The sequence below is a fragment of the Talpa europaea genome (assembly GCF_964194135.1).
Source record: "Talpa europaea genome assembly, chromosome: 9".
In the NCBI taxonomy this organism is placed as follows: domain Eukaryota; kingdom Metazoa; phylum Chordata; class Mammalia; order Eulipotyphla; family Talpidae; genus Talpa; species Talpa europaea.
Window position 1 is genome coordinate 61,540,251 of NC_140076.1, and position 12,173 is coordinate 61,552,423.

The following is a 12,173-nucleotide window of genomic DNA, read 5'->3' on the forward strand; positions in this document are numbered from 1 at the left end:
TACTGTAAGATTAAGTAATTCATTAATGACTTAAATCACTAAAAACTACTGTGGTTCTTATTTGCAATGTAGATGTCTATGTATTTTCCAAAAACTTATTGTATAGTGTTTGTATCCTTCAACCAAAATAGGCAAGTCCTTAGATATAGGTTTATTCAGGTTTTTACCTACCATTCTGGTTTACATCAGGCTGAAGGTCTTCAATCAGCTCTTGTTTCTTCTGTAATTCTTCATGGACTTCTGTTAGTTTTTCCCTAAGTAGTAGAAAAAGCATGGAGCCTTGGAATCAGAAAGACCTAAGATGAAAACTGGTTTCTGCCACACAACAGTGTAGACTGTGGGAAAGTCACTTTCTGATTCTTTATTTCTCCCTTTGAAATGGGAGTAATACCTGCTAAACTGTTGTGAGGAGATAAACGGCCTAGCACAGGGTAGCTGCCAGAAATGCTTTATCCCCTTGCCACTGCTGCTTGTTAAAGGAAATTAAAGTATCTTATAAGCATTCCATATTAGTCAGTTGTAACAGTTGTCTACTTAGTTAAACTTTCCAAATGACATAAGTGGTTGAAAAATATAGAAATTTGGGGTTAATTGGCAGGCAGCCAGAAACTTCAATATGCTTACTTTTTTTGGTGAAAATGCACTGGCATCATGGTACTTGCTTTTATAACCAAAAACAGCAAATACAAGGATATTAACTTTACAAAGCTTTTAAAACCCTTCCCCTCTCATATTTGAAATACCACTTTTACTTACATATGAGCTTCCAACTTCTGCTTTAGTTTGCTGGACTATAAAATTAAAAAAAATTGCTGTAAGATAACTATAGTGACAAAGTTAAAATTTCCAGACATCAAAATCATCTTAATCTTCTTTTGAAAGTATACTGTTTAAAACTGTTATTTTATTTTTAAAAACTGTATTTTTAATAACATATATAGAAAACTTAAAACTTCAGGCAATTTTTTTTTTTTACTTCAAATGGGACAGGAAGGGGGAAATAGGAAATGAAATAAGAGTATAATAACAGAAAGAAAACCACTTCATATTTTTAATACAATGAAAATAAAATTTGAACTTGAACAAAAATAACAAATGCAAGCTGAATGTGATATATTGAGGAGTATCAAACATTGAAATACCTAATGAATCATTTACCAAAACACGTTTTAAGATTTTCTGCCTTTAATGAAGACAACTAAAATTATCTGCATAATAAACTTTATCATAATAAACATAAGCAGTTTAATTTTAACATCAAAATCAAACAACAAATTTTGTTAGAACCTGAAAACAAAAATTTTCCTCTTTAAAACAATAATGTAAATTGCACTGGTATTTCTGTATCACCTACTCAATAAAATTTAAAATATATAGACTGAAATGTAAATTGGACATCATTAAATATTTGTAAAGATAAATTTTAAATTGTTAAAACACTGCAATCCAGAATGTACTCCCCAAATAGATCCCATCTTAGAAGTATTTCCTAATGTGGTATAAAATATATTTGTATTAGAGAGGTTACAATACCGTATATATGCACATATGAGATGCCGCCAAGCATGAGACGATTTCTATTTTCCAAGCCCCCAGGGAAAAAAGAGAAAATCATATAAAGCATATAAAAGACAGAAAGGAAATGCAACCCTTTCAATCTTCCTTTTCCCTTTACTTTCCTTAATTTTCTCTCCCATTAACACAGGTGGTAGACTCACCTAACATTCTGTCTACTCTATATCTAACACACACCGAGCCCTAGCTTTTTGCCACTGTTTAAATATGTCCCTTTCCCCCTGATTATAACTTTCCCCTCTGCATATAAAGATCAAACCATAAAAAAAAAATCTAGGTATATTCAGATTTTGGTTACATTTGATCTTTTTTTAACTCCTGTTATCTCTGCCCTTACAATATTTACCCTCAAAAACCACCAGAAATGGCAAGGCCAAAAGTTAGTAGGGAAGGATGAAAATAACAGGGTGATATCTTAAAGACTGTATTAAGGTTTCTGTCCTTAAGAAGTCACTATGGTTCACTTTTTGAATACTCTTTGTAGAAATCATTTTCTCTCTTTTCTTTTTAGTAGGTTTCCTCAAATGTACCTGCTTAATCACACTCACTAAGGTTTTTGTCAGGCCAGTCTTTGTTGGGATCCCCATACAACTGTGAAAGCCTCAATTGTAGCACGCTCTCAACCAGGAAATTACCATGAATTTAGTATGTATAGCTGCTTAAGTAGGACAGATAGAAATCACCTTATAATACATATGGATCAATTTATAGATTCCAAATTGGCAAAATCACTGCATCTGTTATGCAGATATATACGGTATTTAAGGGTACCCTCAACAATAAAGGGTACATATTTATTCAAATGCAAGATTCATTTGGACATCATAACCTATGAAAGAGTACAAACACAGCAGAACTAGTATAATTTCTAAGACTTACACTTTCTCCTTCAGACTTGGATCCTTGTTCCTGTAAAGACTTCTGGAGGTCCTCAATCTGCTGTTGCAATACTCGAATGCGCTCCTTGCTCAGCCTAATATGAAATGAATCGTGTGTTGATTTGTATTAAAAATCGAAGCAGTTAAGAATCTATTAAAGTACATTTGTGCAATTTAATTCATAAAGGATTCATTTTATAGGAATAACAAGTGCAGAATAATTATCTGTAGCTCTACATATAATATATAATTAGAAGGTTTCTTTCAAGGAAATATTCTAAAAAGACATTTTATTCTGAAAGCACTGTATCTATTAATATAAAAATTAGAAAACTAACTCAATTTTCCTACAGTTATATTTTAGTGAGTGCAAACTAAGTTTCATTTTCCAGGTTTAGACTTCACAGTATATTGGGAAAAAAGGTGATCACTATATTCCAGCTAATTCTTTATGACTTTTTACTTAAAGATTGCAACTAGCAATCAATACAAGTTTTTTAACTTGGCAAAATCTCTTTCTTTAAAACCATATTTAAGAGTTACTTCCACTGAAAATTACCAACGAAAGTTATAATCTGCCTGACTTTCGCCAATCACATGTGACACAAAACACCAGCTCAATCTAGTCTATTGCTATAGTTATCACACAATGTAAGAATTATCTACTCAAATGTCTATCTTTCTATAAAAGCTGAAACTTAATATCCCAATGCTAATGACTGATATTGGGCTGTATAGTTTAGTAATATTTAATGTCTCTTTAGAAAATTATATTTTTTTAGCCATAGTTGACAAAATAGTATACAACCAAGTTTGAGAGACAAGGTTTCTAAAAAACACTCTAAAGACAAGTATTTCCAAAACTCCTGATGGTCTCTAAGATCCAATACAGTTTGCTCAAAGAAATCCAAAAACCTTTACTACAAGTATACTAAGAGTCAGGTTAACATAGGAGACTCAGAAGTAATATTAATGGAGGTTCCAAACATAGGATCCAGAACTAATAAGCTGTGTAACATTGGGCAAGTTACTTAACCTCCTTCTACCTCAACCTCCTTATCCAACAAAAAGAGTAATCATAGTTATTTTCTTAGAGTTATAGTGAGAATTTTATCAATTAACACCAAATAGGTGCTTAAGAAAGTGCCTGGCACATAGTAAGCAGTATATAAATGTTACCTATATTTATTATTACAATTTTTGAACCCCTCATTGGTATCAGATAAGTAGACCATTTACTTTAAAGTCATTATCTGTAATTTTCATAACCTACAAGGTTATGAAAGTGATGAAGGTGATAATTACCACCTTCAACTTATAGCTAGGGACACTGAGTCTTGGTTGAAGTAATTTGCCCAGAACCAACTTTTATTAATAATTTAAGTAGAGGTGGGATTCAAATTTGACTCCACAATCTATGTCCATCTATGTACCAGACAGTAGTAGAAAGTCAGACTGTCATTTACATATTTGCTAAATTTTTTGGCAATTATAAGGGAATCTACATGAAATTCAAGAATAAACCACCTAGTTACAGAGTGAACTGAAATTAATGGGTAATAGTGAAGGTGAAAGCAAAAGCATTTCAAGCTTCATTTGAAAATCCTAATTATTTTAGCTAATGACTTCTTCCACTTCCGTAAATCAAGATTTTGTGGTTAGGTAATCAAGTCACCATGATTAAAGAGCCTGTCACCTTTGCTCGGTTTCTAATTCATTCATCTTGCGGTGTTTCTGCTCTAGCTGCTCCTGAAGTTCTTCAATACGTTCATTTTCAGTACCTTCCTGCTGTAAGCGTAGCATCTTATTTTCATGTTGCAGTCGAATAAACACCTCCCTTATATTGAAAGAAAAAAACTTTTTAATTTTTTCTAATGTTTTTCCATTATTAGTTTTTCCAAAAAGTAAATTCCTGTCTATGCAATAGCTGTCATTTTAAAATGTCACCAGTTTCTGAAAGTTTTTAAGAAAAAACAGCTATGTACATTATAAAACTATGTCTCAAAAAATAAGTAGCAAATTTTCAAATGTACAAGGTTGCTATGTTATATATAATTATTATGCAAATCCTTAAAAGATAATATAAATTATTTTACTTTGAAATTTAGAAGCTGCTTGCTAAAGGTAACAGCATATTCTTAGAAAACCCATAAATAAGAAGAAATAGATTAAAAAACTAAATTTTGCTTGAACTTTTATTTTTTATTTTTATTTTTTAAAGATTTATTTATTTATACAAGCACTGGGTACAGTCAGAAGCGCAGGAGGGTGAGAGAATTCACCAGAGTTAGAGCGGAGAGCAGAGCAGGCAGATGGACGAAATACACTGCTGAGGGGAGCAGCGGGCGGCAGGAGAGGTCTGCGCGCCATGTGGGACCCTCGCCAGTGGCCGGGGATTGAACCGGCGCTGCAGAGGCTGCGGGCAGCTTCTCGGCCCAGCGCTCAACCGCTGTGCCACCAGGGGAGGCCCTTTGCTTGAACTTTTAAATAAACTTTTAATCAAACACTCATGACCATCTCTAGATTTTTTCACTTAGGAAAAAATTAAAAGGTTCCCAAACATGTTTTTAAAAATGCAAATGACAGAAATTATAGACAATGAAGAAGTAATACTCTGCTAACTGCTTCCCTTCTCAATACCATTCCCAAAGGCAACCAATTTCAATTAATCCCAATTTTTGTTGAGTTAAATGGCAGCACCATCACTTTAAAATATAGGGACATATGGTTGCTTTTAAATGATACTAACATTACTAACTGAATGTTAATAACAAATGCAACTTAGTTTCCAGTAAAAATGTACAGAGCTGTATTAACAGTAAATAACAAAATGAACAAAGTGAAAATAAACAACTTTATAAACTTTAAGTTAAGTGAAAGAAGTCAGGCATAGAAGATCACATATTATATCACTTCATGTATATGAAATGTCTACAACATGCAACGTAAGGGAGACAAAAAATAGATTATTGGTTATCTAGGGTTGGAGTTGGAGGGATAGTAGGGATTGGGGAATGACAGCAAATAGGTTCTGAGTTTTATTTTTGGAGTGATGAAAATGTTCTAAAATTAGAGTGTAACGATGGCTGCACAACTCTGTGACTATTCAAAAAACTAGCGTGCATTTTTATTTATTTATTTTTTTTTAAGATTTATTTATGCATCTAAGAACTGGCGTACAGGTCATAGATGTGGGGGGGGGGTGAGAGGATTCTCTGAAACAGAGTAGGGAACAGAACAGGCAGATTGAATAAAATACACTGCTGAGGGGAGCAGCGGGTGAGTCAGGAGAGGTCTGCTGCGCCATATGGGTCACCTCCCTGGCCAGGGATCAAACTCATGCTACAGTGGCTGCGGGTAGCTTCATAGGTTGCATGTTAACCCACTGCACCACCAGGGATGCCCCCACAGTGCGCATTTTTAAATGGGTGAATTATATCTCAATAAAGCTGCTTACACAAAGAATAAATAGCTTGAATTAATCAGTTACCACAAAAAGAAATGCATCAAAATGCCAGATAGTCAAATGTCCAGTAGTAAAAATAGCAGTAAAACACAAAGATATAAATTTGGTTAAGAGGAACCACTAAAATTTGCATTTTATTCAACGTATGCTTAATTCTCAAGCTGTTACTGATAACTCCTCCCTATTATTGCCACCCATGTGGACTTGAATGTCATGTATTTTTTCCATTGCGCTTAAGCATAGCAAAATAAGTTCAGTGTAATAAAGGTTATGTTATAAAAGCCAGAATATGTTATTCCACTGGCTTGTAAAATATTACTTCTGATAAATTTTAAAACTATAATAGTACAATAACAACATGACTTAGAAAACTTAAGCATGTGAGGCAAAGTGATTCTGAGGTCTGTAATACAGAAAATGAACAGTTTCAAAGATGAAAAAATTTACCTAAAAAAATCATAATTCTAATTTTAAATATGGATTATCAATTAATAAAAACAAATTACCTATACTCTACTGGCATAATCTCAGCAGCAAGATTCTCATAACTTTTGGTAGCAGATGCATCTAGACAACAATAGAAGACAGATTAACAGTTCAGAAATCTATCATGAAAAAAAAAAAACAACTGCTAAATCCAGCAATATTCACCTGTTTGGTTTAAGTGGTCCTGCTGAACTTGTGAACAACGAAGTTCTTCATTTGTTTCTTTCAGAGTATCACGCTGTTCTATTAGTCTCTAAAACAGAATTGTTAACAAAACCAATATATTTAATTCTACCCATAGGCAATGCAGTTTATGCTTACAATTATTTATCTTACACTAATTTGATAATTGTTGCTTAGTTAATTTAAAATAACAAGGTTTTAGTGCTAAGGAGTTTAGTGCGTGCATTAATCACACTCTATATACCACATAGCTTGTGATTTCTCCATTAATTTCTCTTTGAACCAAATGGATGTAATTAGTAAAAGAGTACAAATATGCAACAACAAAAAAATAATTAAAAAGATGGAGTTTGAAAGAAAATGGATCATATAGCCTGAATTCCAGTGTCACTACTCCTCTTAGCTATATTTCTTGGGCAAGTTATTTGACTCTTTGCTTTAGTATCCATATCACTGAAATGGGAATCCTGACATTTAAACCCTTGCAAAGTACCATGAATAACAAATGAGGTAAAGAGTATCACATTTTCCTATAACCATGTAATCAGAATGTAAAGTGTGATGTTAAGAGATGCTAGAAACTTACTGCGTTTTTTTTTTTAAATACTTACTGTATACCTACAGATGCCTATTGTTTTCTGAATACCAAAAATTTTAACTACAGGTAAACACGTGGACCTCTACAAATGTTCCCTCACAAATGCAGAGCAACACTAGCAAATTTGTCAAAATAAACTTTTCTAGAACTCTTAAAAGGCCTGCAACGATCAGAGAGGCATCCGTTAAAATCTACTAAATCAGAAGAGATTTGCTCTTTTAAGTCACCCTCTTCCCTGCTCTGGAGTAGTCCTGAAAACCAGCAGTCTCTCAATATATACTGCAGCTTAGAAAAGCAGCAACTTAGCAGTCACCAGAAGAAGCAGACTGGATATGGAACTCCATCTAAAAACCCCATCCTTTTTTTTTTTAAACCAACTTTTTTTTTTTAGTATGTATGTATGTATGTATGTATATATTTATCTATACAAGAACCTGGGTACAGGCCAGATTCATGGGAGGGTGAGAGGATTCACCAGAGATGGAGTGGGGAGAAGAACAGGCAGACTGATGAAATACACTGCTGAGGGGAGTAGCGGGCGCGGCAGGAGAGGTCTGCTGCGCCATGTGGGACTCTCGCCAGCCAGCGGGATTAAACCAGCGCTGCAGAGGCTTCACAGCGTGGTGCTCAACTGCCTGCACCACCAGGGGAGACCCCCCATCCTTAATTGTCACTATTTGACCTGTCTTGCATCTCCCTGGAGAAACTCCATTCAAAGGTAATTTTAATTATTTGACCTTATTCGGTACTTGCTGCATAAGAAAATCCCTATTCCAGAGGCATTTTGTCAAAAATAAATACCAACAGTGGTTTATCACTACAATTGCAAGAGGCTATGACCCAGGTGGGGCAAATAAGAGTCTGACCAAAAACATACAAGATCTGAGGTACAATATATTCACAGGTGATTTTTTAAAATTCTGGCCATTCATGTGTGCCTGTAACAGACCTGAGAGGGACAAATGTCTCAGCTCAGAATAATGGACAGCTCTCCTGCCCACCTCTAACTATACAGGTGTCTCTTTTTCTTTCTCCTTTTCCTAGAAGCCTGTCTGTTTAAAATGTAAGGGAAAATAAATAATAAACGTGATGCCCTGTGTAAGCATAAAATAAGGAAATGCAGTTTTAAATTGCCTAAGAACTGAAGGTGTTTACCAAAATACACACTGAGTCCTAATCACTAAGTGACCTCTGTGGTAACTGAATAAAGAATTCAGTGGCTGCATATTACAATCAATGTAGACTTCACAGCAGTAGTTCAAAACTATCGTCATAAAACAACCAGCAATAACAACAAAATCTGAGGGTAGAAGAAATTTTACTTCCATTGTTGAAATATATTTAAACATCATATTTTCAACAAAATATAAAGCACACAAAGAAAGAGGACAGTCCGTATGTGGGGTTGAGGAGGCACGCAACAGAAACAGTGAATGAGAAAGTCAACGAGGTGGCCTAGTAGCACGATTAGACTAACGTGGTACTACAAAAAACAAAAGACCCCAATTGACCAAAGCAATCCTGATCAAGAAAGAGGAGATTACACTTCCAGACTTCAAATATTTCAAGACTACAGTAATGAAAACAGTATGGTATCATAATGGAAATAGACACACAGGCCAAAGGAATAGAATTGAAAAGTCCAGGAATAAACCCACACTTCTATGGACAGTTACTCTGTGACAATAGGTCCAAGGGTATACAGTGGAGAAAGGAGTCTCTTCAACAAATGGTGCTGGGAAACTGGGCAGTCACATGCAAAAAGAATGAAACTAGACTACTATTTGACACAATATCCAAAAGTTAACTCAAAATGCATTAAGGACATGGATGTAAGACCTGAAACCATAAAATAAATAGAAGAAAATACAGGTAAAACACTCCATAACATTGGTTTCAGGGCTATGTTTGGGAACTCAACTTCAACAGCAAGAGGAACAAAAGTAAAAAAAAAAAAAAGGGACTACATCAAACTAAAATGTTTCTGCACAGCAAAAAAAACTATCACTAATATGATGATACTCTACTGAAAGTGAATAAATATTTTCACACCATACATCTAACAAGGGGCTAATACCTAAGATCTACAAAGAAAACATACGACTTGTCAACAAAAAAAATTAAGCAAAAAACAATCAAAAAGTGGTCAGAAGAGCTAAACAGTCCTTTCTTAAGAAGGACAAACAAAAGGGCAAAAGGCACATAAAAAATGCTCATCATCACTTACGATCAGGGAAATGCAAATCTAAACCACAATGAGATACCATCTCACACCTATGAGAATGGCTTATATCAAAAGACTAAAAGCAATAAACATTGGAGAGGATATGGAGAAAAAGGAACCCTTGTAATCTGCTAGTGGGAATTTAGACTGGTCCAGCCCCTATGGGAAACAGTATGGAGGTTTTTCCCAAAATATTAAAAAGATCTACCATTTGACCCAGCAATTCTGTTTCTAGCTATCTCTCCAAAAAATGCCACAAACACTAATTTAAGGGATATATGCACTCCTATGTTCATGCAGCACTATTTATAATGAACACGTGCATAATCACCTAAGTGTACAATGTCAAATAAGTGGATTAAGACAATGTGGAATAAAAACAGAATATTAATTAGCTATGGAAAAAGGATGAATTCTTGCCATTCGAGACAACATGGACTGAATTTTTACAAGACTTTCTTTTATACCAACATTCCACTGAAAACAGCTAGAGCTGACATTTTCCATTCTTTTTTTTTTTTTTTTTATAAATTTTATTGTTATATTCCCCATACAATTGCAGCCCCCCATTCTGACCCCAATTCCTCCCCTCCCGCCCCCACCCCCCTAAAAGTGTCTCTGGTTCATAGTTTTTTGTTGATTTTGATTTTCACTTTCTTATAGTTATTCATTTTCCTGGTCCCTTATTTAAGTTTTCTAGATTCCTGCTATGAGTGAGACCATCCGGTATTTTTCTTTTTCTTTTTGGCTTATTTCGCTGAGCATGATCCCTTCCAGCGCCATCCATGTTGCAGCAAATTGCATGTGTTTATCTTTTTTGAATGCTGAGTAATATTCCATGGTATATATGTACAACATCTTCTTGATCCAGTCATCTATTTTTGGGCATTTGGGTTGTTTCCAAAGCTTAGCTATTGTAAACAGTGCTGCTATAAACATAGGGGTGCAGGTGTTCTTTGGAATTGATGTTTCTGTGTCCTTTGGGTAAATACCTAGGAGTGGAATTGCTGGATCATATGGAAGCTCTATGTTTAGTAGGTCCAGAAATCTCCACACAGCTTTCCACAGTGGTTGGACCAGTTTGCACTCCCACCAACAGTGCAGAAGAGTTCCTTTTTCTCCACACCCTCGCCAACATTTGTTGTTGCTAGTTTTTTTAATATGTGCCATTCTCACTGGTGTAAGATGGTATCTCATGGTAGTTTTGATTTGCATTTCCCTGATGACAAGTGATGTTGAACATTTTTTCATATGCCTGTTGGCCATTTGCATTTCCTCTTCAGAGAAGTTTCTTTTAAGCTCTTGTGCCCATTTTTTGACTGGATTATTTTCTTTGTTGTTGTTGAGTCTCATCAGCTCTTTGCAGATTTTTGTGATCAGTCCTTTATCATTAGTGTTGGGTACAAAAATGTTCTCCCAGTTGGTGGGGTTTCTCTTTGTTTTTGTTATTGTCTCTTTTGCTGTGCAAAAGCTCTTTAATTTGATGTAGTCCCAGCTGTTTATCTTTGCCTTCACTATCACTGCTTTGGGTGATGTGTCTGTAAAGATGTCTTTGATGTGCAAATCACGTAGTGTTTCGCCTATATTTCCTTCTATATATTTTATGGTTTCAGGTCTTATGACATTTTCCATTCTTACAACAGCAAGGATAGAGTTAAAAGCAGACAACATATTACTCATCAACTATATTTATGGTTACCTCTTTTTCTTTAAGTAAAGCTTCATGTTTTTCTTCAAGCCGCTTCATTTCAAATGCTAGTGTGTCTGCCCTTTTGGATTCAGAGGAAAGTTTATTGTGAAGATCTTGAACCTTTTGTGAGAAATAAAAATAGAGAAGTATTGGTAGTTCTTCAGAGTTTATTAAATAAGAAACTGGAAATAAGAATTATAGTGAGATTATAGTCTATTTCTCAGTGTATGTGGAAACATCATTTAGAAAAGAGCATGAAATTTAAATACACAGAGATAAGTCAGCAGGGAAAAACAGGATTTTACCTCATGCTTCTTTACGTTGTTTGATAAGTAGAAAAACAGAATATTGAATTTATGCCTCTATTCTTTAGGTATTTAACACAAGTTACTGGAAATGCTAAAAAGCAATAATATGTCCAGAAAAATACGAGCTTAGAAACCAATAAAAAAGCAAAACACCTAGATAATACAAACTCAATTACCAACCCTTCAATTAAAATTACAGATAGAAGAAACTTAAGTAAGTTCACAGTTGAATACAGGCAATGCTTTTTTTTCACTTCAATACCATTCAAATTTCATAATTTGGTTAAAAATGCTCAGATATTTTCTCACCTGCCTCTTGTATGTTTCTAATTGTGTACGTGCCACATTTGCCTTCTTTAATTCTTCCTCTAAGCTGACTGTATTATGCATATACATCATGTTTGTTTCCTGTAACGTTTTCACCTGCTTGCGAAGGTCATTTAGATCTTGTAGCTTCTGACGATATATCTCAACTGTTGACTCCAGTTTATTTGCTTTATCAGAAGTAGCCCTGTAATAATAAAGACTAAGAATTACTGAGTAAAAACTAGAAAGTACATAGCAATTTTGGACTGTCTGTAAATCTTCCAAATAAACTATCAATTAGTTAAAAAAAGAAAATGAGAGAAACAGAAATCATGACCTTTGTGACAACTTTGGAAATAGACTCAAACCTGAAACTGTCTAAAGTTCAACCTTTTTGTTTTAAAGACACCTAAATAGAAATGCTTCAAATTTGACACACTAAATTATCAAAAAGCTTTA

At 34.4% G+C, this 12,173-nt stretch overlaps 1 protein-coding gene across 1 annotated transcript in view; it reads right to left on the reverse strand.

Annotated features, from left to right (window-relative positions):
* The window catches only part of HOOK1 (hook microtubule tethering protein 1), a gene marked incomplete at both ends in the record, with an annotated part of 50,264 nt that overhangs the window by 11,083 nt on the left and 27,008 nt on the right, over positions 1-12,173 (reverse strand). The window contains 8 exons of the mRNA XM_084243487.1: positions 172-254; positions 757-791; positions 2,455-2,548; positions 4,150-4,290; positions 6,426-6,486; positions 6,571-6,658; positions 11,110-11,220; positions 11,718-11,919. Coding sequence (XP_084099613.1) covers positions 172-254; positions 757-791; positions 2,455-2,548; positions 4,150-4,290; positions 6,426-6,486; positions 6,571-6,658; positions 11,110-11,220; positions 11,718-11,919 — 815 coding nt within the window. The remainder of the gene's footprint in view (positions 1-171; positions 255-756; positions 792-2,454; positions 2,549-4,149; positions 4,291-6,425; positions 6,487-6,570; positions 6,659-11,109; positions 11,221-11,717; positions 11,920-12,173) is intronic.